The 26,695-nt window shown below is 46.5% G+C and overlaps 1 protein-coding gene across 2 annotated transcripts in view; it reads left to right on the top strand.

The window, feature by feature from the left end:
- The window catches only part of Snx29 (sorting nexin 29), a 394,118-nt gene that overhangs the window by 8,510 nt on the left and 358,913 nt on the right, over window positions 1–26,695 (top strand). Inside the window, exons 2-3 of one of the 2 annotated variants that reach the window (XM_047532903.1) lie at window positions 8,119–8,180; window positions 9,358–9,410. In XM_047532903.1, the coding sequence (XP_047388859.1) occupies window positions 8,119–8,180; window positions 9,358–9,410 (115 nt within the window). Of the gene's footprint in view, window positions 1–8,118; window positions 8,181–9,357; window positions 9,411–26,695 lie in introns of those variants that run through there. The other variant, XM_047532904.1, reaches the window with a different exon arrangement.

Here is a 26,695-nt window from a genome sequence, read left to right as displayed (position 1 = left end):
TTTCCTTTTAAATGTGTCTTGGCTAATTTAATAGTTATAAAATGTTGTTGTATGGTGGTTATTAGTAAGTGTATAATTAGCTTTTTTCAACCATGAGGGAAGGTACACTTTCTCTTCAAACTATTTGCACATTGCCATTGTAGTGTTTTTCCTACAGCAGAGATTGGCATGCTGGGCTGGGCAGGCCGCCTGTGTTGTAAATAAAGTTTTATTGGCACCCAGCCATACCCATTCATTGCCTATTGTCTGCAGATGCTTTCATACTACAATAGCAGAATTGAGTAACTGTAACAGAGCCCCCATGGCTTGCAAAGCCAGAAATATTTACTACTTTGCTCTTTTCAGAAAATGTTTGCCCATCCCTGCTCTAGAGAAAATTGATGGCTCTATTCTTTGCTCATTTGTGAATTGCCGTTGGTTTGGTCTTTGATCTTAGACATCATGAGCCCATCTGTCTCAAGGCAGAGCCTGCCTCTTGCCACTGTGTGATGGTGGCCAGCCTGTCCTTTTGTCCTTGCTCAGCAGTGCCACTTTACCCCTCAGTCCTGGGAGGAAGAATAGCCATCCGTTCATCTGTGTATGCCTAATGTTTGAGCAGACGGGCTACTGCCTCGTCCACTGCTGACATGCTTGGGACAGCTGCTGTGACCTGGGTTGGTCTGGTCCTCCCCATTTAAAGCAGTCCCTGGAGAACTGCAGAAGGAAACATCCCTCGAGTCTCTGTTCAAGAGTTGCTGAGTGTTCTGTGAGTGGGGGTCCAGTCACTCTCCCTGTCAGCCCCCAGTGGGCTCTCGTCCAGGGTGTCATGACTACCCACAGTCCTTCAGTAACAGGGAATATGTCAGGATGTGACTTGACCGGAGGGCGAGGGAAGCGCAGTGCAGAACAGTTTATTGTGCCCTTGAGGACTCTTGGCAGGAAGGTTTCTCAGAGAAGGTACCATTTGAGCAGTCACCAGGAGATTGGTTTTCTTTGGTGATGCTTCACAAAAGGAGCCTTTTAAAGTTGAACTGTCCAAGGGGTTAGTCTGGTCTAGAGGTTGGAAGGCATGAGTTTGGGGATAAAATGTTGGCTTTGTCACCTCTGGTCTCTTCCGGTAAAGGATCCACGTTTCCAAGCCTTAGTTTCCTTGTCTTTCACAGTGGGGCCGCCAGCCCGACCCTACAGGTAGATGAATGGCAAGTTGTATTTGGTTCTTGAAGATCTGACTACACAGCTGTAAAAGAGTGTAATTAGGTCCCAACGAGGTGACATGAAAATCACCAGGAGATGGGGCGTTGCTGGTATGGCTGTGGGGTGCTGTTGTCGCCTGCCGCTGAGCGGCCACTGCCATCGAGAGGGGCACCCGCCCAGCTGCAGCCTCTGCCTTGCCCTGCTGTCTGCGCTCCCTGCGCCTCTGCCTGGCATCGACGGGTCCAGTCTTGGTTGTGGACCTGCCCCTGGCATCTATTGACCGTTCTTTCTGCGCTTCTCCATCACTTCTGCTTTCTCTCCATTTTAAAAAGATCTGGAGGGAGCTGGGGAGATAGCTCAGTTGGTAGAGTGTTTGCCTTGCAAGCACAATGCCCTCGGTTCGATCCCCAGCACCGCAAAAAAAAAAAAAAAAAAAAAAAAAAAAAAAAAAAAAAAAAAAAAAGATCTGGAATGGCGGTGTGCTTCGGTGGTGGGGGGAATTAGACAATAGCGACAGCACTGGGCTCTCCCTGGGGCCGGCAGTGAGGCCTGCAGGTGTAGGTGTGCGGCAGCAGCGGCAGGCGGGTGGTGCGCCTGTCCTCTGCAAAGGTCTGCCCCCGGGTCTTGGTGAGAGGGTGAGGGCAGATGGCCGTGTGATTATGGTGTGGCTGCAGCCTGCTGGAGGATCTCTAATGTGGGGCTAACTGTGGGGCAGCCGTGAATCTGGAATCAGACTCTATTATTTTCATTTTTAAGCCCCTCTCCTCCTCCTTAGTTCTGGGAGGGTTGTGATCTGTTAGATTCAGCCCGAAGCCTGCTCGTTAACACCTTGTGTAAGGCTGCTGTCACGACAGTGGTGGGGGCGAGGAGTCTTGAACGCAACCCTGTGGCACACAAAGCCTAAAATATGGACTGTCTGGCCCCTTATGGGAACTGCTCACCAACCCCACCCTAGGGTTTGCTAAAGGTGCAGGTTTATCCAGGGAACATCAGAAGCACAAATCGTCGGAGACAGCGCACTCCAGAGGCACAGGCAGGGGTGGAACTGCTGCTCAGGGCAGTTTTGCGGGCATGTTGAATGGATCGCGGGGTATCACGTTGTGTGTCCTGTAATCTCAGTAAGTTGTTTCTACTGTATTTGTCTGCGCTTCCTGATGTTCTGGCCACTGTGTAGATCATCAGTGCAGGGTCAAGGAGTTCAGAGCCTAAGGGCCAGCTCGGAACAGCAGGCAGGCCAGGGTGGCCACCCCAGGGCCTGGAGGAATGTGGCTGCAGCTGGAGGGGCTGTGGGAGCAAGGCCTGGTTTTTTATTAATTTGGGGGATAGTATGCCATCCTAGCATGCGGTGGGAATTGTATAGTGAGAAGGAGTAATCGATGTGGGAAACGGACAGTTGCTGGGTCATGGTCTTGAGCAGGTGAGAGGAGGTGGGATTCAGAGCACAAATGAAGGTGTAAGTTACTTAGCTTTTGGTAACCTCAGTTTTGCCACCTGTAAAATAGGTCAGTTAAACTTAGAACTTCTCAGCTGCGGCACTTGTGGATGTTTGGGGCTAGATAGTTCTTGGTTGTGGAGACCATCCTGTGCACTGCAGGTGTTCAGCACACCCCGGCCTTCTACCTACTCGATGCCAGTAGCACCCTCCCAGCTGTGATAGTCAAAAATATTTCCATACTGATCCAGATGTTAGGGGCTCTTAAGTCAGTCGCTCCCCTCTGGGTAATTAGAAATGTGCAAGAGAAGCGAAGGTTTTCTATTGTGTGCTTCAGCTAGGACTTGGTGTTCCCTGGAGTCGCCTCGCCTCCTTCTATCCTTGGGGGAATCTCCTGCGGTTGTTCCTCTGCCTTGGGATGTTCTCTTGGCCAGCATTTGCCTGATGTAGTCCTCATAAAAGTTGTTCTCTTGCGGTGGCGTTCATGTAGAGGTGACCATTGTTTTAAAGTGAGCAGCGCAGTGGCATTTAGCACATTTGCAGTGCTGTGCAGTGATCACCTTTTCATCAGCCAGAGGAAGCCCTAACTTCTCCTCTGTGCCCCAGGCCCTGGCGACATCTAGCTGTGTGTGTCGCTGGACTTACCAGTCTTACTCTTCCTAGCATAGCTCGAGCTTCGAGCTTCGAGTTCTTCAGTGAGCCTCCCCGCCTCCCTCAGCAGGATGGCACACTGAGTCAGGGAGACCAGGGCCCTACCTCCAACTTAGCTCTGGCACTGCCGTGTGATCTTGAGCAGAATTCCTGGCACAGGGTATGCCACCTTTTTCTTTTCTCTCATTCCTGCCTTGTGTATTGCAAGGATTTCACAGTGAAGAGTAATGTCTCCACCAGGCAGTGAGAGGCAGCGAAAACACCACTATTTAAATATGTATGTGGCCTTGATCAGGTGGCCTGCCCGCCTCTGGACCTCCAAGGCTGTTGGCTGGGGTGCAGAGGCACGTGGAGAGCACCTGCTTGCAGTTGCTCATTGCCCCTCCCCACTCCCCAGGGACCCTGTTTCACCTTTTCATCCCGCAGGACACTAAGCCCAGGAGTATGGAATAGATTGCTTTGCCTGTTCTTGGGAGTTGAAAGGACTGCTTGGAAACAGAAGTCTCGATGCCTCTAGGGTTATAAACTGCCCGCAACAAAACAATGAAATCTGGCATGTATAAAGAACCCGGTGCACACTAGGCCCTGTTCTAGGCGTGCCATGTTTGTTCCCTCGCTTCAGGGGTCCTAGGAGGTAGCCTCTCCGATGAGGAGCGAAAGCAGGTGAGTAATTTGCCCTAGATCTCATCACTGGTGGACCCTCTCCTGTTCTTCCACTCTTCCTTCCCAGGAGGCCCGATAGCTTGAGTGGAGACTGCAGGCAGAGGGCCAGAGAGTCGTGGTAAAAATTAATGTAGAACCTTAAGGGATCTAAACGTGAAATTAAATGTTAGATCCTAAGGATTCTACACATCAAAGACAAAGAGAGACAACAGGTGGCACCTCCACCAGGTGACAGTTTTCACCAGTCGTGTGATTCCTGGGTGAGAGAGCGGCAGGATGACCAGAACTCTGATGGGTTTGTGGAGCCTGGAGGGACGCCCTGAGTTGCCATTACATTTCCTATTTTCATTTGGTGGTGATCTAACCGGAAATGGGAAGAGAGCCTCTTCTGGCTCCCTGGTTGGTGGTATCGGCTGGGGCTACCCTTGGAGAAGGGAGGGAACAAGAGGGCTGGGGTTTGGTCTCTCAGGTGTCACCGAGAAATGCCTCTAGAACTGGCAGTGGGCGGTGGCTGCAGGTTTGTAATAGGGGTGAGCACGATTTAGCAGATGGCACAGCCAGGTGCCAGTGGACTTGGAGTTGACTCCCTTCATGACACTTGGGTTAAGGTCACTTCCTCTCTGGGCCTTGGTGCTCTCTGTTGAGCCCCTGTACCTTCTATGTTAAGGGTTGAATAAGCCAGTCATGTACTGACTTACCCGTAGTTGGGGCTTAGCAGGTGAGCATGGGCTCCCTGTCTTCTTGGGTGGCTTCAGTGCTTGAAGCTGGAAGATTCTTCTGGGCCTTGGTGTGTGTGGGGTGCATTCTCTTCCTTGTCACTGGGAGAAGGTAAGAAAGAGGACATTGATTTCTCTGCCAGTCTTCACAGGGTCCCTGGGTTTGTAGACTGCAGAGTTAGGAGAGTATGATCTCATGCAGAAACCAGTACCAGGGAAGGGAAGTGATTGTCCCTGTCATATGACCACAAGCAGCCTGGCAGGGATGAGGACTCATGTCTTATGACTTCCTGCTCAGTGCTCCTCCCACTATTCCTCTTAGCCAGGGGCCTCTCTGGATGCCTTACTATTAATAAGTGACCTCGAGGTCACCTGGGCACCCTGTGTCCTATGAGACCCTCTTCTCATAGCCTTTCTTCAGGGCTAAGATGGCCACAGGTGTCCTAAGGTCAGGTTGTCTCATTTGAGTGCTTCTGGCTTGCAGAGAGATCACAGCTAGGGAGGTGAGCCTCTGAACTGAGACCTATATAACCTCAGGTTGCTTTTCTGTAGAATACAGGTTGCCCCCCATACCCCATGGTGAAAAGAGATTTTGCAAAGTAAGGCAGAGGAGGCTGCTCACTTGTCACCTACAACAAGCAGGTCAGCAAAGTACTCTAGGAGATATCTAGGATTATTATGCATACCAGGAGGTATATGTGCTAAATTCTTGCTGTTCCAATGTAGGTCAGGAACCAACCAACATCACCTGGAAGCCTGTGAGAAACGCAGAATCTCAGGCCCCACTGTCCACCTTCTAAACCAGAACCTGCCTTTTAGCAAGATCCCCGTGAGATGCATGTGCATGTTAGTTTGAGAAGCACTGTGTTAAAATATTGTTGGTAGTGAGATGATGGAAATTATTTTCCTTATACTTTTTTAAAATTTGTTTTTATTTCATTTCTTCACATAAATTCCTTTTATGATGTGAAAAGTAGCAAAGGCATTTCCAGGGGCAAAACTCTGTCAAGTTTCCCATTGGTATTGCCCAAGGACAAGTAGTTGTTGGGTCTAGCGGTGGGGAAAAAGGAAGACAGAGGCCCGACTTCTGTATTCTGATATTCGGGAGGGAAGATCAGAAACTGTAGCTCCCACTAAGCAAGGAACAGGGTTTATCTTATTTTATTTTTGGTACCAGGGATTGAACCCAGGGGTGCTTAACCACTAAGCCACGTCCCCAGTCCTTTTTATTTTTCATTTTGAGACAGGGTCTCGCTAAGTTGCTGAGGCTGGTTTTGAGCTTGCAAGCCTCATGCCTCAGCCTCCTGAGCTGCTGGGATTACGGGTGTGCGCCACCGTGCCTGCCAGGAGCAGGTCTATTTGTAGACAAGTGTCAAGGCAGGTGTTGGAGGGCCATGGGCAAGGTAAGGACTGTACCCATCCTGAATGATGATGGCCCTGGCCATTCTCCTCTGGTGGGAATGGTGTATACTTTCCTTGTTAAGAACCTCTGGCAGGAAAAGTGAATGTGGTAACATTTGAGGTGCCAGTTGTTTTCCTGTGTGTGGAGTATCAACTTCCTGGTTTTCTCTCTAGGCCTGGAGTTAGGCCGGAGCCTTGGTGTGGTGGTCCCCACACAGGCCGTGGGGGGCATTCTCGTGTCAGGATCACATCAGTTAGTGTTCAGTTGGAGCAGATCTAACCCTTTATTCTTGTCCACAGCCCCCCGTGCCTGGCCCCTGACTGCCTGCCTGCCTGATCTTTCCTTCTCCTTTTTTTTGCTCAAGTCACAGTGGACTTCTTTCTAGTCCTGGAAGACCAGAGCCCTCAGCTGCTTGCTATGCCTGGAATTTTGTCGTTCTGCTTTTTTCCCAAGTCTGCTCCTTCTCTATGTAGAGGTCTCAGCTCATGCCACCTGTGCACCGAGACCCCCATGGCCACACTGGCTAAGTGACCCTCTTCCTATCTCATTGCGCCGTTTGGTTTTTCTTTATGGCATGGCTCTCTAACATCGCTTCCTGTAGATTGTAGCTCTGTGGGGAAGTGGCATCCTCGGCACTTACGACAGTGCTTGGCACACAGTAAAAGTTAAACACATCCCGAGTGGATCAGGGCACACAATTGTTTGATGCCTCCGAACTGGTTTCCCTATGCATCGTTTGGTGTCCTGGCTTACGGGGTGGTTTTGAAGGTTAAAGGAGGTGATGCATGCAGAGTGCTCAGCTTGTCCCTTACATGTGGGAGTGTCTAACACATGGTGGCAGTTGTTATCAACTGACTGGCCTTAGCTTGACTGGCAGGAATCAGGGACCATCTCTGAGACAGTGCCCTGCTGCGCCTTTCTGGTACAGTCCATGTAGAGTTGTCCATGACAGAAGCAGCTTGATGGCAATTCAGTCCCTGTGGAATGGAGCATCTTTTGAGTTTGAGTATCCTTTGAAAGGCTGGGCTGTGCGTCTGGTGCATCATAACTTGCAGCCTTGTCTCTGTTGATTGGAGTCATGTGCTTCTGTGGAACTGTTTTAGAATAACAGTGGCTGACCTGGTTCTTCTTAAACATAAGTTTGGTGTATGTCATACATTGCATTTGGGAATGCTTTTGGCTGCAAGTAACAGCCAGATGTGTAGTGTCTTGAACAAATGAGGGTTTTTATTTGGTGAGAGTTACATTGTTTCTAGTATTGGTTTAGAAGTGATATCTGGTATGGTGTTTTTGTAATTCTTTTGACCTTTCCCTGAGACACTTGGCTTCATGGTGGCAAAATGCTGCTTTGGTCCACCTAGGGTGTTTACGACTAAGGCATATGGATGACCACTAAGGTGTGTGGGTGCAGGAAGCATGATGGCCTGCATTCTGTCCCCGGTACCAAAAGGCGTAACTTTCCCAGAAATCTCCCAGTGCTCCTCGGCTCACTTCTCACTGGCCGGACTTCCTGAGGTCATCTTGCTGCTGAAGAGGAATTATTAGGGTTTAGTGTGTGTTGCTGCGGGTGGCGTGGGAAAGGAGCTGAAGGTGATGATGAGATCAACCAGCGAGCAGGGCCTGCCCTCCTGGGAAACTCATCCTTTATGTTAGACTGCTGGTTGTCAACTGGGGTCATTCTTACTCCCCAGAGGACAGTGGCAATATCTGGAGCCATGTTTGTTGTCACAACCCAGGGTATATGTGTGCTCATGGTATCTAGTGGGTCGAGGCCAGGGATGCTGATGAAACCTGCAGTGTCCACAGTGCCAAGGTTGAAAAACACTTAGTTAGACCATTAGCCTAATATTCCCCAAATTTGAGGAACATGTCCCTAACTGTTTTCCTGTGACGCAGAAACAGGCAAATGGCCCAATGTCATTGTGATGATGCAGATTCCCGGTACCTCGTCTTGCTACTGATTTTGTTAAATATCAGCAAAGGACTGATCCTAGTTGGGGACAGCCACATCCTGTAATGTCAGAAGGCTTCATTAGAAGGGTAATGTCCAGCAGAACTAATTAAACCTCATTGCATTTTAGGATCACAGAACAATGACAAAAGACAATTTCTGCTGGAGAGACTGCTGGATGCAGTGAAACAGGTAAGGAGAATGCACGCCGTTGACGTTTGGGCCGAGCAGGTGTCAGATAATTAAGGTAGAAGTCATTTCTTGCCTTTTGTATGGAAGAGTTACTTTGTGTGTGGGAATGCTGTAGTTTTCCCAGGAAATGGTAGAGCAGGAAGGTGGTCCAGTTAGGGGTGGAGGAGGTCTTGTGTCTTGAGTTTTGAATCCCTTAGGAGGACCTCGTTCCCCAGTGACGTCCCTTTGAGGAGAGCATTGGTGAAAGGAGATGGGCTTGGGCTCAGACATGGCTGGGGTCACAGGCCAGCTTCATCTCTTTGTAGCTATTGGTCCAGGGGCAGCTCATCTGCCCTCTCTGAGCATCCCTCTTCTCCCCAGGATCTGGTCCCCAGCTCTCCATTGGGTTGCTGAGTTGCCCAGGCTGTCCTCAAACTTAAGATCCTTCTGCCTCAGCCTCCCGAGTGTCTGGGATTACAGGCGCCCACCACTGTGTCTGGCAAATTATACGTACTTTTGATCATGACTTTAGGAATCTTTCAAGTCTGTGATCCATAGCAGAGTTTCTGCCCCTTTAAAAGAGAGTAGTGGATAGTAGTGGTGGTCATGTATAACATTGTGAATTGAATTTTATTGTTAAAAATGGTTAAAATGGTAATTGATGTTATTTCTATTTTGCCACAATAAGAAAAAGCTAATTTGGTTTTGTTTGTACTCACACTGGATAGATTGTCATTCGTTAAAACCGAATGACTGGTTTGAAGGCTGATCCGTGCAATCATAATTTTACAACCAGTCATAACAACTTGGGGCTCTGTCAAAGAGGAGCCGTCCCACAGGTCTGTGGAAGTCTTGATCACCGCCTGTCGTGCGCTCCTGGTGTGGGTGGTGGGCGGCTGGCCGCCGGGGCAACTTCCTTGAGGTCTGCAGAGAGCCGTGTGCTCTGCTTCCCTGTCAGCCTGTTTTCCCTTGGGGCTGGCTTCTGCAGAGTGGCTGCCGAGGCTTCCTTTAAGTGACAGAGATGTTCACCTTCTTAACTCTTGTGCTGACACCAGGGCACAGGAATGCCCAGATGCGGCACCCGGAATTTATGACTCTGTGTCCTGCTCCTGACCTTGAGGGTCTGTGTGGGTTGTTTTGTGATGTTTGGAGCGTCCCGTGCCAACAGCTGATCTCAGCAGTTTCTTTTTCCATGCAGTGCCAGATCCGCTTTGGAGGGAGAAAGGAGATCGCCTCGGATTCTGACAGCAGGTAAATATGTCCCTTCTAAAACCACTTACTGTCAAGAAAAGGTGGCAAGAGATGGTCAGCTACTTCTGCAGTTGTCTAAAATATTTTCACTTTCCCATAATTTTCTTTTTAGGGATGTTTTTCTTTCTTTCTTTATTTTTTTTTGAGCTACTAGAAATTGAACCCAGGACCTTGCACATGCTAGGCAAGTGCTGTACCTCTGGCCCTTTTGATTTGATTTGATTTTTATTGGTATCGGGTATTGAACCAGGCTCTTAACCACTGAGCCACATCCCCAACCCTTTTTGTTTTTTTATTTTGAGACTTTGAGACAGTCTCACTAAGTTGCTTAGGGTCTCCCAAAGTTGCTGAGACTGGCCTAAACTTTGCAATCCTCCTACCTCAGCCTTCCAAGTAGCTGGGATTACAGGCATGTGCCACCATGCTTAACTCTAGGAACCTATTTTGAGGGAACTACTTGAAATTCTTCTCTGTGTAAAGTTATTTTTAGGATGATTTGTAATTATGAAACCTCAGGAGCCTAAGTATGTAATAACTGGGAAATGATTAATCAAGTGCAGTGCAGCAATAGGCTGAAATGTTATATAGCCATTAAAAATGATGCTGAAATAGATTTAAATTTTTTTTTTTGTAGTTGTAGATGGCCAGCATGCCTTTATTTTTATGTGGTGCTGAGGATTGAACCTAGCGCCTCACATATGCTAGGCAAGCGCACTGCCACTGAGCTACAGCCCCAGCCTTCATATAGATTTTTAAAAGCAGAATAATGCATATGTGCTAACTTAAATTTTATATACTTAGTAAACATGCAATGAAAAACGTAAGATACCTAATTATATGGTTGCATAGTGGCCCTAGCTACGTTAAACAACAACTCTGGGAAAAAACACACCAAAATATGAATAGAGGCAGTGCTGGGGTATGTATACTGAAAGTCTTTATGTTTTCTGGTATTTTTGATGCTTTTAATTTTGATCATGTATTCTTTTTATGATAAAAGTGTCCCCAAACTTGCCGTTGACATTATGACTCAGGAAAGACTGACATAATTGCATAGGCTTATAACGTTGGCTAGACGAATGCACTTTGGCAGAGGTAAGAGACACACAGGCGTCCAGTCCTTGCTGGGATTGTTTTGTGATGTCAGTCAGAACAGACCCATGGAGTGGCTGAGGAACGTTCCAGCTTGGTGTTTATCTCAGCCTGGAAACTGTCCCTGTCCCCCAACCTCTTCCTCCAGCCCACCCAACAGAGTCAGTCATTCTCTTTTCATCCTCTTGTTCTTTTGGGAAAACTTAATGGCCGTGAGCACAGCATGCAGGGCCACATTAGCAGAGCAATGGTGATTCTTTAGAACTGGCACAGATTGAAAATGATACTGCCTCTCCTTCCCTTCTTTGTTTTTCTCCACAACATTTACCACCCAACAAACTACATTATACTTTTAAATTTTGTCCCTTAATTGGCTCCTGTTCCTGTAAGACCAGCTCTTGTGTTTACTGATATATGTCCATTGCCCAGAAGCATCTAGAAGTTGCTCAGTGAAGATTTGTTATCCTGATGAGTGTATTACATTGTTTCTTAGGTGATCAGATGTCTATCTAGGCTGTGAACTTCAAGGGCGGAAGCGCTGCTTCCCCATTTTTTTTTTACTTATCAGCATTTTGCGCAGACATTTTGGGTTTTCCATATGTTAGGAGGCTCAGTATATGTTAAGCATCAGATTATTTGACAGATGAATCGACTCAGTTCTTCCTGAAGGCCTACTATGGGGCCTGGCCTTGGTAGAACAAGGTTTATCTTTTGGGATCCAGGGTCTACCTGCATCAGAATTCACCTAGGAGGCGTATGAATTAATGATGCAGATTTCACATCCCAGTCTAGATCTACTGAACCAGGGTGTGTGTATGTACGTGTGTGTGTGTGTGTGTGTGTGTGTGTGTGTGTTTGGGGAAGGACTGACTTGGGAATTTGCATTTTCAGTAAGCTCCCCAGGTGGTCCTAGTGGCCACCAAGCTTTCAGTCTAATCATTGTTCCAGGCCCTGGAATATGGAGGTAGTTAAGGGCTCACACTTCCCTGGCCAGGTTGGTCTGTGTGTGTGCGTGTGCGTGTGACTGTACGTGGTGTGTGCATGTGTGTGTATCCATGACTTCTTCATCACTTTTCTTCATACTCGTGCCGTCCATGTCCTGAGAAAGGCAGTCGCACTCTGAATGTTAGCTTGATGTGTTCCCATATAATAAGAAAATGCACTGCTATGCTTCTATTATGTAAAATGTTATTTTTTATAGTAGAATTTAAAAAGTTAATTTCTTTTACTATCACTCTTGTTTATCTCTAAAAGTAGCACCCTGCTTAGTATTAATATACTGTTTTTATTGCTCTTCCTTGTCTGATTTTGATGCTTTAGAACAAACCTCAGGAGGAGCAGTGGTGTTATGATGTTTTAGTTAATGAGAAAACAGACTTAGGCAAAATGATAAGACCTACGTTAGGCACCTTGGAGGTGTTAGAGTCAGGAGTTGGACCCTGGTCTCTTGGGCTCTGTAGTATACAGTTGGCCCTTTGTGTCTTTTGTTTTCGTTGTTGTTTTTACAGTGCTGGGGATTGAACCCAGGGCCTTGGGCTTGCAAGGCAAGCACTCTATCAACTGAGCCATAACCCCAACCTGGCCCTCTGTCTGTGGGTTTCACTCCTGTCGGTTCAACCAACTGCATGTGAAAAATATTTAAAAAGTGCCAGTAGTGTATCTGAGTGGTAAAGTGCTTGCTTAGCATGTGCAAGGCTTTGGCTTCTATTTCTCGTACCAAGGAAAGCGGGAAGAAAGGGAGGGAGGGAGGGAGGGAGGAAGGAAAGAAATTGTACCTGTACTGAACATGTGCAAACTTCTGTTTGGCAATGCAGTATACCGCTATTTCCTAGCATCTCCCTTATTAGGGAGTGGAAGCTAATCTAGAGATGATTACATGGGAGGATGTGCATAGGTTCTGTGAAAATCCTGTGCCATAAGGGACTTGAGCGTCCTTGGACTTTGCATCTCCTGGGGTCCTGGAACCAATCTGCTATGGTTACTGTACTGTATTCTTTCTGTTCGATCACATTTAGTGATTCTGTTGGTTTTGAGGCCAGGTTTCCAAAATAGATTTCCCCCTTGCAGAATTTCTTCCCAATTATTAGGCTTTCGTCTTCTCTTTGGAGTGTGTTTGGCTGAAGGGCAGCACCAGCTTCCCAGGGAAAGGCTGCTTCACAGTCCCACTCTGGGCGGTTTCACCTGGAGAGAGAGGGGCAGTGGCCATCTTGAAACAGCTGTGTTGTGGCATGAAAAGGTGGACGTGTTCTCCCCCTACCAAGTATCCTGGCTCCAGAATGCAGCTCCAGTCTAGGGTGATTCCCGCAGCCCTCTGCTGTTCCCCTGGCCCAGTCACCAGCATCTGTCACAGGATGGCTTCTGGCTTCCTGACTGGCTCCCATTCATTCTTGTCCAGCCTCCCCTGTGCTTCCTCTGTGTTGGGGGAGCATTCTGGAGAGCGTGTGCTGTCTCATCTTGTCAGGAAGATCTCCCCACCCGCTTCCCCAGTCCTGCCCTCTGCACCAATTTCCCTGTTCTGTGTCGTGGATTGGCAGATATTCCTGGTAAAGGACTGGATTGGCCCTTGGGCCATGCTTTGCCTACCTGTGCTCTTTACCGTCATCTTCCCTTAGACTGTTTCAAATCGTACATTCATATGGTGAACTGATGACCCCTGTCCTGTGTGCTCAGCTGGATGACAAGCTGGAATTAAGTCTGTTTCGCTCATACTTACATCCACAGCACTTGTACATAGTAAGTGCTCAGTAAATATTTATTGGATCATCATTTGTTCAATAGTTAGTTACCAAATGCGTATTTGGTGTCAGGCTCTGTGCTGGACAGTGGGGCTTCCCAAACATTTCGGACACATCTCTCCCCTTCTGGTGGCTTTCCAATCACTAGGAAGACAGTCCAGTAAGGCAGTGACTACCGATGGGACACTGAGGCCGTGTCTAGCGGGTGTGGCTGCTCCCTGGGCGGGCCGTCTTGAGGGCGTGTGGATGCTCGTGGCCTGGTTGAATTGCATCCTGTCTCCCTCAGTTGTGCAGCACACCCCCCTGGGTCTGAAGATGGGGTGCACCTTGTGAGCTGTGAGAATGGAGACTGTGCAGCGTGCCAGCCCCGGAGGAATGTTGGTCTCATCCATGGCAGGATGCTCTGGGATTCTGGTCTGCTTGGACACACGGTCCCCAGCTTAGGACGCTTGCCCGTCACTCACTGCCCGTCGATGGCGAGGGAGCCTGCCGAAGGAATGGAGGGCAGCTGTGAACGTGTGGGCTGCGTCGATGCGTGCGTCTGCTCTCAGAGGAGCAGCTGAAGTGGGGAGATTTCTTCTTATGTAACGGCGGGCCCTTTTCTGGGTCCCCCTGGGAAAGCAGGCTGTCTGGAATGTGTGTCTTCCATATCAGTCTTCTCCAGGAATCTCAGAGGCAGCATCTCCTTGAAAACAGGAGATTATTGAGAGAGATTTGTCTTACAGGCCAAGTGCTATCTTTGACTGCCACTGAACATTTACTGTCTTACGAAGTTCTGGACAGGTTTGTCAAGTGTTGCTTTGGTTGCAGCTGGAGTCAGCAGGTTGGGAGGACCATCCCCAGGAACCTCTGAAAGGATAGCTGCTATGGTATGAGTTTGTCCCCCTAAAATTCTTGTGTTGTAACCTCAGTTCTTCAATGCACGTGTCAGGAGGTGGGCCAAGTGGGAGGTGTCTGGATGATGGGGACAGACCCCTCATGAATGATTAGTGCCTTTCTCATGGGAATGAGTTAGCTATGAAGGGAGTTCAGTCGGCCTCTGGTATGTGCCTGCATGCCCTTCCACTTTCTTCCTGTAGTTGAGAAAAATGAGGCCCTTGCAGCACTGTGCTTTTGAACTTCCCACCCTCTTGAACCATGAGCCAAAACAAACCCCTTTCCTTTATAAATGATCCAGTCTTGGGTGAGTTGTTAATAGCAACAGAAAATAAGCTGGCAGTGGTACACTGGTGTGTCTGTCAGGACTCTTTGATAACAAGTAACAGAATATTTACTGAGGGTATTGTGAGCTTGGAAAACCCATGGCTAGCAAGGTTTGGAAGCAGGAAGGAGTCAGGCAGCTTTGGAAGGCCCCTAAGTCAGAAGGAAGAGCTCCAGAAAGTGTTGCCTTGGAGGAGTGGCCCTGTAGCTGGAGGAAACACCGGCTGTTTTCTTACTCTTTTCTGTTCAATTGACATTCCAGGGAGGAAGCATCTGACTGGCCAAACTCGGGTCACTCGGCTTCTTTTGGGCCAGCAGCAGCAGCAGGATTTGGCTGAAGGAACTTTCTGGGACCCCGTTGGCTTCTTTTAGTGCAAAGGTGTCTACTTGGGTTCACTGTTCCAACAAGTGTGCAGCCAGGGAGGAAGAAATGAACTTCAGAGCAAATAGGGGCCAGGTGCAGTAGTGCAGCCTGTGATCCTGGCTACTCAGGAGGCTGAGGCAGGAGGATCACAAGTTCAAGGCTGGCCTTAGCAGCTTAGACCTTCTTAAAATAAAAAAAGGCATCAGTCAGTGGTAAAGCAGTCTGTGTTCGATTTTCAGTACTGAAAACAAAAACAAAAACAAAAATAAAATATGGGTGCTTTTATAAAGGTGGAGTGGTGGCCGAGCCCAGCAGCTGTTCGAGGGTCCAGCAGTTGTGGTGGTGACCTTGTAGTGACAGTGCTGTGCAGTGTGAGCATGCTCTTGTTAAGTCACCCGTCTCACTTTGTCCTCACAGCCACTCTGGGAGTAGGTGGGCAAGAGGGGACGCCTTCCTGCCTACAGGCATGGAAGCGTGGGGACTGATCATTCATGCAGCATTGTTTATTGTCATCTCCCAGTGCTGATGGGGACTTGTCTGCACTGGAATGGGGGTCGGAACCCAGACTTCTGGTTCCAGTGTGGTCCTCATTCTCTAGCACCAGGTCCCCTTTGTTCTTATAGCACACACTTTCCTGAAATGAGAGATTTGTGTCACTGCAAGTATTTGACATCATTTTAGGTGTTAAATGTCATGGTGTTAAATTCCTTTCAATTCCTTTTCAAGCTCACTGATATCAAGGGGAAAGACTCGGTTTGATATTAAGTTGAACTAAATGAAATTGCAAATATTTGATCATTTTGACCTACAAAAATGTCAGTTTGTTCAAAATAGTTTAAAATACATGTCTCTTACACTTCTCCTCCCTGCTTCTAAAGTGTGTAGAGGTTTCAGTCTCAGAACTTTTTTCCTGGCCTTGTAGAAGCAGAATTTAATCGTTCAATTTCATTGACTTGGAGGCCTCCCGTTTATGTCACGTGATGCTGGTTATAGTAGCAACGTGTTTTTTTTCTTTTTTAAAACAGGTATATTTAAGTAAAGGGAGTCAAATTTAAGACAAATAATTAAATTATAGTGCAGCCGGGCATGGTGGCACATGCCTGTAATCTCAGTGGCTCGGGAGGCTGAGGCAGGAGGATTGTGAGTTCAAAGCCAACCTCAGCAACTTAAGGAAGCCCTAAGCAACTCACAGAGACCCTGCCTCTAAATAAAATACAAAAAAGGGCTGGGGATGTGGCTCCGTGGTTAAGTGGCCCTGGGTTCAGTCCCTAGTACCTCCCCCGCAAGTGTACACATCCTCCAATGTGACAGTGTCCAAGGTGTTGGTGAGGCTTGCGGTGGGGGAAGAGCGTGCCAGCAGGACCTGAGCGCTTGTTGGACTTTAGGCCTGTACCATGCCCATTCTAATGCCAGAAATCCTAAGTGTGTGTGGGGGAGAGGGAGGGGAGGTTTGTTCCTTCGATCTTGTGAGATTGACAGCAAGATGCACAGGCCTCACATGGAGTCTAAAACATCTTTAGGGGAAATGACAGCCAGGACTTGATTTCCCTTTAGGTCTTGTCCCCAGAAACCTCCCAAGGAGGAAGCGGTGGCTGTCTCTGGGCTGTCATGAGTGCTTGCTGTCACTTTCTGTTGGTGTTGCTTTTAGCTGTTTTCCCCTGAGAACAAAGGCTCATTCTTGTGGTTCATTAAAATTATCCCATTTTCTGCCAGACTGGCCTGTGGTGAGGATTTAAAATAGCTTTTGATTATTTTGCCTTCTAGAAATAATGACCCAAGAACTCAGCAGGCCCTGGAAGTTACCTCAAAGGCTAGATATGTTACTGTTCCACAGAGGCATCTTCTTCCATGTGGACCTACAGAATGTAATCCAGATGTTTCCCCGCAGAATTATAAATAGTAATGAAACAGAGGGGTAGTGAAATGATGTGGGGTTCAAGCCTCAGAGTTTGAATCTGGGTGTTGCTAGTTCCTGGTCATGTTGTGATTTTGGGCAGGTTTCTGACTTTCTTGTGTCTCAGTTTCCTCATCTGTAAAATGGGGATAGTGCCATTAATATTTATATCATGGAATTGAGAGGTAACTCATGTGCAGGTCCTAGAGCAGCACCTGCCAGCTGGTAAGCTTTCAGTAATCGTTAGCTGTTGTATTGTCCTTGTAATTGCATGTGAAGAATCTTCACACTTAGTAGATATCCACTGTATGTGGTCTGTGCCATGGCAAGTGGCACCGAGTTGGCTTTAGGCCTGCCTCTCAGAACACTTGAACGCTGCAGATGTTTGCCAGTCTTTCAGGTGAGTGGGGCGTGAGAACCAGAGGGTTTCTTCTTTGAGAGTGTGCCAGGGAGCGGGTTTATGTGTGAGTGCGTGTTTGATTTTTCTTTACCTATTGAGGAATTAGAAACAGCTTTGGACTTTTCAGGAAGCTAAAAAACAAAACCAGCTGCCCTTTGCTGTTCCCTAATGTTATTCTTAACGCAGTTGAAATTGTCACATGTTCCCCTGGACACTTAAGAAACGGAGCAGCTTTTCGGGGTCATTTTTCCTCTTTTCAGCGTCTCTGTGGGTTCATAGGTGACTTTGATCTTTGGTGTGTCACGTGTTTCTCGCTAGCCTCTTTAGTGTGAGGTGTTGACTGGGTGTTATAATTCTTGTTATGCTGGCAAAACTCCCGGGGTTTAATTGGGTTTGACATCCACCCTGAGTACTTTATTTCCACTTAGAGACTTCCTAGGATATTCACACATATGTCATCTAGACTTGCTAGGCAAGTGCTCTACCCTGAGCTACATCCCCAGCCCTGTGTTTTTATTTCACTGTATTGATCAGATGAATTGATTTCTTTTTGGAAAACATTTATTTTTAGCAATTGTGGAATTCTAGGGCTTTTAACAAATCTGAGCATCTCTGTATCCAAATTTAAATCAATATTTATCTTGTACGTATTGCTGGTTGCTAAGAAGGAGCAATGCACGGCCCCCAGGAAACAGCACATAAGCACCGCTGTGACCGCCACTGCATCATCACCCTGTGTTGGGGAGGCAGTGAGCCTGATTGTGCACTTTGGTGTTGGACATACCCTCCTGCCCACTGCGGGCACAAGCCACTGATGACCAGCTACGTGGTTCTGGGCTGCTTTACCTTCTCTAAGCTTCGGTTGCACCACAGAGAATCAGAGGATGATCTTGGTACCCATCCAAGGGTTATGGTGAGGACTGGCTGCAGTGTTGTTTGCTGGCATACCAAGTGAGAACTTGATAAACTTAATATGCTTTTTAAAAAATGACTGGGCATACATGCTCGTGTGTGTGTGTGTGTGTGTGTGTGTGTGTGTGTGTGTGATGTTATGGGGATTGTGCGTGCTAGGCCAGCGCTCTACCACTGAGCTGTTCCTGCAGCCCTTATCTGTGTATTTGAGTACTTACTGAAATTAAAGGCCAGAGTGATCATTCATGAAGTCCTCCATTCAACAGATACCTATTTTGAAGGTGCTGTGTGGCATTTGGGAGGCAAACTGGATGAAACGGTTGCTGTTGTCAAGGAACTCCAAGTGGAGTCCAGGAGATGGACGTGGAAATTGTGGGGACAATCACGTGGCCTGAGATGATAATAGACAGTGTCAAGCTGACTGTGGGTGGTCAGTGGTTAAGTGGGCAGGGTGGGGACTCTGGGCTCTTCCTGGGTAGGGGAAGAGCTAACGTGATGTGCAGGGATGTGAGGGAAGTGTGGCAGCATCGCTGGGGTGTGGGGTACTTCTCCATCTGTTAAGGCTTTGTTTTTTCAACTTTGGCCTTTTGTGTACCATTTTCACAACTTATGCCCTTCCTGCGTGCCACCTGAGCCAGAGGTTAGCTCCAGGTGGAATTGCAAGGCACCGTCTCCTGTGTTCTTGTCATAGGCCATCAGAGAAGTCAAAGACTGGTGAGCTGGTTCATTTTCTTTCTTGACACATTAAGGTGATGACACAAACAGCGTTCCCTGGGTACAGAGAGGAAAGTAGGAAAGATACTACACAGTCCTTTCTGTGTTCCAGAAGCACAGCTTCTGCTCTGGATGCAGGTGGGCAGGCGGGCAGGCGGGCATTGGGGCCTGGGTGGGCAGCAGGGACAGCCTCTCGGCTCTGCTCAACCTTCACATCAGTGGTGGCTTGAAAATGGCGCCGCATGAGTCTGCACTGCTGCTCTGCTTGTGTTGTTTTGTCCACTGTTTTTTGTCATTTGAGGGAAAGGTCCCTGTTTGATCTCTTCTGTATTCTTTTCATCCCTTTGGGTAACTTAAGCGAATGACCCAGGAACCATCTGCTGTGTCTGCGTGTGGGGTGGGGGGTGGTACCGGGGCTCAAATCCAGGGCCTCTCATGTGCCAGGTAAGTGCTCTGCCACAGAGCCACCCTCCAGCCCTCTCTGCTTGCTTTCTTTTTGTTTTTTTCATCCTCATGTAATCATTTCAAATGAAACATGGACGCACAGAGCAGAAATGGGATCCTATCTAATGGTCGGTCCCTTTATTTTTTCTCTTAGCATTTCCCTGCCGGAACATTTCCAAGTAATAGTCCTAACAATTCTGTTTTAAAGGCTGCAGTATATTGCATGATAAAGCTGTCCCAGGACGGAGCGCTGCCTGCGAAAGGACACTGACCAGCCGCAGGTGTGTCTCCTCTGGGCGGTGAAGCAGTAGACACCCTGCGCACCTTGCCTCGCATGCAGGCCTTGAGTTCTTCTGTGTAGATGTCCAGAGCTGGGCTGCCGTGCCCGGGGAAGGGCTTCTAGCTTTCTAAGAGTCTCTACCGGTAGCGCTTGGGACCCCCCGGCTCTTCCTCTCTGCCGTAGTCTTCAGCATTCTGATGTTTTGTCAGCCTGGAGGGTGAAGAGCGGCGTCTCACTGCCGCTTCAATTTGTATTTCCTCGATTGCTAATAAATTTTAGTGTCTTTCTAAGAAAAGTATGTGTTTGTTGACTGGATTTGTTCTTTTGTGCAAAACTTCATGCTATTTACTCATTTGCTTATTATTCTTCCCCTTGTCTTCTTTTTGTGTATTATGCCAATCTGTTCTTTGCATGGCAGATACTGTTTTCCAATGCATCCGTCTTTGTAAGTGCAGCCAATGGGATCCATTATATTCCATGCTGGGAAATTTTCATATGGTTGACTTTTAAATTGTTTATTTTTAAAAATTTTTGTTCCTTTTAGATGTATATGACAGTAGAGCGTAATTTGACATATTATACATACACGGAGTATAACTTATTCTAATTAGGATCCCATTCTTGCAGTTACATGATGTGGACATGGTCAGCTCTTTATTAACCCATATACCTTCCTGTCGACCTCCCAGCTCCTGAGTCATCCGTATTTTTAAGATCCTCCCCAGTGTTAGTTTGTGCATGTGGTCTTTTTTGTGTCATTTTTCTTGGTAAGATTTTTATTATTTGCAGTTAAGCTTTTAATCCATCTGGAGTTCATGTTCATGTGACCCATGGCACGAGGCCTGGTCTGACTTTCTCCTAGATGGGTGCCATCTTTCTCACAGACCCCTTTGGCCCTTTGTCTCCGAGCTGTGATTCTCTTAGCACACAGGCAGGTCTCTCTGGATCAAAGCTTGGAAACCCGTCTGAGAGCTCTGTGCCCAGGTGCTTCTGTGGTCCTGGGGTGTCTGACCCAGCAAGGGTGTGGGAGGCCTGGCCTGCAGCCCCGGCTCCCTTGCTCAGTTCACCCAAAGATGTAAAGGGTGCGTCAGCAGAGAGGGATTTCTCATCCAGGCCGACTGCTCCTCCTCCTTCCAATGGAATCACACCACTTACATGGCTTGCGTTTTTGTAGCCTGCTTTTTCATTTTTAATTAACTTGGCTATACCAGGGCATTGTTCTAGAACAGTAGATAACATAATAGAGCAGCTTACCATTGTGGCATCTTTATGTGTAGCTAAGAAAGAAAATTCAATGCTAATTTTAATTCTATAATTTAATCAATAATGAGGCACACCTGATTTCAGAGATGTTAAAATGCATGTGGGCGGGAAGGGCTTCTGAAGGTTGATGAAATGTGGCATCTCATTGTTTTTATTTTATTTTAACATTTATTTTGTGGTGCTGGGGATTGAACCCAGGGCCTGCGAATGCTAGCCAAGTGCTCTGGTGTGCCACTGAGCTTCAGTCCAGCCCCGTCTCTGTTTTTAAATGCCTGTGTAAGGGGTTGAACATGGGAATGCCGTATTTTTGGACTATTTCCTTGTTAATGGATGTTCGGGTTGTGTCCCCTTTTGTGTTTTGCTCTTGCCATTGTGAACCGTGCTGCCACAGACCTGTTCGTGTATACATATGTCTCCGCCTACAAGTGCTTTTGTATCATGTTTCTTTAGTTAAACTTTTAACTTGGAGATTATGGTAGATCTATACGCGGTTTTAGGAAACAATGTGAGAGTGATCCCATTTGCCCTTTAGCCAGTTTCTGCCAAAGGTAACGTCTCGCAAAAATCCTAGGAGAGTTTCTCAAATTTCCATAGTTTGGTTGGGTGCAGTGGTGCCTGCCTATAATGCCAGCGGCACAGGAAGGCTGGGGCAGCAGGGTTGCAAGTTCAAGGCTAGTCTGGGCAACTTAGTGAGATAGTAAGAAGTGTGGGGATATAGCTCAATGGTGGAGCTCCTGCCTAGCATGTCTGAGGCCCTGGTTTCAATCCCCTGTGCCACACACAAAAAAACCCCAAAACAGAAATATGTGTGTGTGTGTGTGTGTGTGTGTGTGTGTGTGTGTGTGTGTTCCTGTGCAATCTTATCTTCCATGCAGTTCTGGTTTCTCCCACCAGTAGGGACACAGCATTTCACCCTCACAGGAGCCTCCTGTTGTCCTTTTATGACCACACCTACGTCCTTCCTTTTTCCTTCTTCTCTGTCCCTAACTCTTGCGAGTGCTGACTTGGTCTCCATTTCTATAATTTTGTCATTTCAAGAAGAGTATATAAATGGAGTCCTGTAGTGTGTGGTTTTCTGGGATTGCCCCCCCTTACCCCCTGCATAGTGCTCTTGAGACTCATCTAGGTTGTTGCGTTTATCAATAGCGTGGTGTTCCCTTGTAAGTTGAAGACTATTCCATGGTCTGGCTGCACCACAGCTTGTTTAATCATTAGCTCCTTGAAGGTCCTGTGGGTGCTTTTTGAGTTTTGGCTGTTACACATAGTGCTGCTACAAACACGCAGGTACGTGCGCATGTGCAGAACGTGAGTCTTAATTTCCCGGGAGTGAGTACCTCTGCTAGGCTGTATGTATTTGCATAGTTTTACAGAGCGGCCCACCAGCGGTGCTTGCTGTGGCTGATCTGGTTTCTCCACATCCTTGCCAGTGCTGGGTGCTGGTGTGGCTCGCTGCAGTGTGATTTGCATTTCCCTAGGATGCTCAGCGTCTTTTCTTGTGCTTATTGGCCATCTGTGTATCCCCTTTGGTGAACTGTCTGCTCACGTCTTGCTCATTTTCTCATCAGTAGTGCTTGTAGGGTAGCTTCCTAGAAGAGGGATTGCTGGGTCACAGGGTATGGGCATTTCAAAAATCGTATTGCCTAATTTCTGTGCAGAAAAATGTAGCAATTCCCATTCTCCTGTTCCTATCAACCGTATGCCTGTCCCCACGCGTGTGTGCGCTGCGATTGGTTTTAGGTCCTTGGTCCTGCCTTGTGTCTCACTGTTGCTCCGCTTCATCTTTTTGTGTTTATTGGTCAATGCGTTTCCTCCTGTTCTGTTGTTCACCTTACTAGGATTTGGGTTTTTGAGTTGCTTATCTTTTAAAAATCCCTTTGTAGAAACTCACGTGGACCCTTCACAGCTGTGCGTGCTGTCAGCGTTTCCTCTGCCTGTCACTTATTGCTTCTCCGTTTTTACGTTGTGTTTTAACATTTTATGTGATGAGCTTTGTGAGCTGGTGAATGTTTTGTCCTCAGGGCAGAAAGAATGATTTTTCTTATTTTTACACGTTTACTTTTTATACACTTAGCATTTTTGTTTGCTCTCCATTCGTCTGGAATTGTGTTCCATCTGTGTTTTGAGATAGCCGTTCATCCTTACTTTCTTTCAGGCCCTGGCTGAATGGCCCATTCTTGCCCATCTGAATGGATGTGCTCCCATTACTATGTAAAATGTTTCCACCTTTTCCTGTCATTGGAGGTGGCTCTCTGTGCTGTTCCATCACTTTGTTTTATCTCTGTCCCTCAGACTTCTCTGTGCCAAGTCCTTATTGCAGTTGATTGGGATTATATTAAATTTACACATTAATTTGAGAAGAACTGACATTTTAAAAAATAAGTCTTCCCTTTAAGAAAATGTTGTTTCTATTTTTTATTTTTTCCCCCAGTGCTGGGATTGAACCCAGGTGCACTTTACCACTGAGCTATATCCCTGGCCCTTTTTAGTTTTAATTTTGAGACAGGGTCTCCCTGAGATCCAGAGGCTGGCCTCAAGCTTGCCATTCTTCTGCCTCAGCCTTCTGAGTTACTGGGATAACAGTTCGGTGCTACCATATCTGGTAGTTCCTATTTATTTTTGATCTTTATACCCTTTAATAAAATTTTATGGTTTTCTTTATATGGGACTTGTATTTTTCTTGTTAAAAATGATTTATTTTGCCTTTGTCACTGTCGTGAATGGAATTCCCCTCTCTTATTTTGTCTGCTTATAAAAACCACCTTTTTCCCCCCACATTTTTTAAATTGGTACGTTATAGTTGTACATAAGAAAGAATCTCCTTGATGTTATTCTTTTATTGCAGTATTTTAAAATTTGTGGGTTAGAAACATTTCTATTCGTAGACCTGCTTTTTTTCACTTAACATTGTAGCTCAAGCGTTTAAAAATGGTATTTTCCAAAAAATGGTATTTTCCATTTTTGTATGCGTTTTAAATAGGTGCATATTTGTTTTACTCAATATAAAGTTTAGGCCATATTTATTCATTCTTTATATCTCTGGGTAGCTGTATTTCTGGTTCTTGAGGCATGAATACTTTTTTAATGCTTGTTTTAGAAAACAAGCTTAGTTCAAGAAAGTGTGAGGGCAAGAAAACCTGATCAATCTTTCACCAAATGACTCTTGATTTTTTAACATAATTCTCTTCTGAATTGTGTGCGTGTGTTGCACAGTTGAGAACAGTCTTAACATACAATTTTACAACCTGCTCATTTTTTATTTTACATTATATTATAAACATGTTGCATATCATATAAAGCTCTTGGTAAATGTATTTAAGGGCTAAATAGCATTTGATTATAGGCTGTGCTAACTTTGTCTAACCAGTTCCCCAACTGTTAAATATGTAGGTGATTTCTAACTTTCCACCAGTGTAAATAATATTGTTTTAAATGATTTCTATTATCTTTATCTGTCTTATAGATTATAGTCTAGGATTGATTTCTGCCAGTGAAACTTGTGAGCCAATTGTGTGACTATGTTTGCAAACTTAATTTGTAAAACATACATGTAGGGCAGGGCCCATTTCACATGATTGTCATTTAGCAAGGCTAGTTGATTATTGTACCATCTTAAATCTGAGATGTGGCTAATGCTGCTAATTGGCTGAGTTTTATGGGTACTGCAGATTCCATTCCAGGTAACACTGGAGCTTTATGAGGATCATCTTATTCATTTTTATAATTGTTCTTGGTTTTCTCAAAAAGATCCCATGAAGTTGTAACATAGTGGAAAAATCAGTTTGAAATATGCTCTTCCATCCCTAGATACAGTTTATAAAAATGCAGCATTTATTGCTGATCCTGTCTGCTGTTCTAGTATTTATCATAAAAAAAAATACAGGATTTTTTTTCTTCTGGTGCTGGGTATCCAACACCAGGGCCTTGAGCGTGTTAGGCAAGTGCTCCACCACTGACCTACATCCTCAGCCCTTTTTTAAACTTTGAGACCGAACCTTGCTAACTTGCCCAGGCTGGCCTTGAACTTGCCAAGGCCGGCCTCAAACTTGCAATCCTCCAGCCACAACCTCCTGAGTAGCTGGGATCATAGGCATGGGCCACTGATCTTGTTCTTGGGGATTTTAGTATAAATTAAGGTTGCAGGTTGAGCAGTCTTGAAATACAGGACAAAGCTCAAGAAAACAAATGCTTACAGAATCTTAGCAGTAAACTAGTCGAGCTCCAGCAGTGTCCTGCAGTGCTGCTGTTGGTGGATAGTTTCAGGTTCAGCAGGAGGAACTTATTTTATTTTCCATTCGTAAATTCCTTTACTTCTTCACCAGATTTTTCCTGAGCACTTTCAGGAAAGTTTTTCTTTTTACACTGGTGTATCAAGTTCTAATTTATATACCACAAAAATTTACCCCTTGTGTACAATTTAATAAAAATTCAATACAATATTTTTAGTGAATTTATAGAGTTGTGCAACAGTCACCACATTTGAAGCATCCTCCTAAATTCCTTGTTTCCGTTTACACTAATCCCGGATTCCAGTCCCAGCCCTAGACAAATTGCCTTTTCGTTTCTATGTTTACCTTTTTGGGCCTTTTCATGGGATTATACGTGCATGGTTTTTTGGGGGGTCTGTTTTCTTCAACATAGTATTTTCAGGGTTCATCCATGTAATAGCATGTATCAGTACTTTATTCCTTTTTGTCTGCAAATAGTATTCCATTGCATGGATAAATCACATTTTATTCATTCATTCATCTGGTAAACAACTGTATGCATCAAATCTTGGAGTGATTTTGTCAACTGGTGCTTTTGAAAACATTAGAATATCCACTATAACTAAGTGCCCTCCTTAGTTAAAAACATCTCAGTTCATTAAGTTGGAATGGAAGTTGATATACAATGCCACCAAGGCAGCAGCCTGCCACAGTAAAGCAAAGAGCATGTAGCAGAGAGCATTCTGGGAAATAGTGGGGACTGGGCTGAGCAGATGAAGAGCCGTGAGAAAGCAGATACTCCTTTCATTTTGCAGGATTGTCATCTTACTGACAAAGACAGGAAGTCATGGAAAGTCCTGGGTGACATGGTTACAGATCAGTGCTTCCATATACCCACCATAAGCTAAAGGGAAGTTCTGTGGACTTGGACAAATGTGGACTCCTGGATCGATTTAGAAATTATATAATGTCTTCTGAGATGCATGTCTTACCTGAATGAACGTCAAGTCTGTGATGGGTGTTCATGATGTGCGACCTCTGAGGGGAGGGGCATTGTCCAGAGTGTGGCGGCATCTCAGCGAGAGTAGGAGGGTATCCAGCCATGGGCGTCACGTCACTGACAGAGGGAGTTGCAAGTGCTGATGTACAAAGAATGAGGAAGCACTCAGGAAGGCTTCCTGGAGGAGGGGACACTTGAGAAGTCTTGATGACCAGTCGCCCAAGGCTCAGGTCAAATGGGGAGGTTAAGAGGGACCAGGAGGGTGTCAGAAGGAATGGCCCTCTCAAGGCTGGCATGGTCACGTGCTCATACAGGACTGGTGGCACCTGGGTTTCCTGCCACGTTGGCTTGGTTGTGAGCTGGTGCTTCCGGGAGGCAGTGCTCATGCAGAACCTGGTTCTCAGGGACTGGTTCCTGCTCTTCACCTGCTGCAGGTGCCAGACTTTACCTGGAGCCGGCTGGGCAGTCACTGACTGCGCTTTGGAGCCAGGGGTTGTTAAACTGATCGTTGTATTTGCAGAGGTTTGTTTAAAGGCAGAGACTTTATTAGTTACAGAGGACCCTAGACGCAGTCTGAGGTTGGCCGTTTGCTTTTCCTGAGGCAGGGCCTAGGGCTGGCCCTTGTTTAGGTTCCTGTAGAATTAGGTAGTTTGGTAGGTGTCTAGCTTTTAGGAAGCTCTCAAATATAGGTACAGAGGCCAGCAAAAGTACATCTAATGTTTGAGTGACATCTGCCTGGCACGGGGGCTGTGTCCAGGTGGGGGAGTTGGTACAGGGGATGG

Source organism: Sciurus carolinensis, chromosome 18 (assembly GCF_902686445.1).
Source record: "Sciurus carolinensis chromosome 18, mSciCar1.2, whole genome shotgun sequence".
In the NCBI taxonomy this organism is placed as follows: domain Eukaryota; kingdom Metazoa; phylum Chordata; class Mammalia; order Rodentia; family Sciuridae; genus Sciurus; species Sciurus carolinensis.
This window is presented reverse-complemented; position numbering and strand designations above follow the sequence as displayed.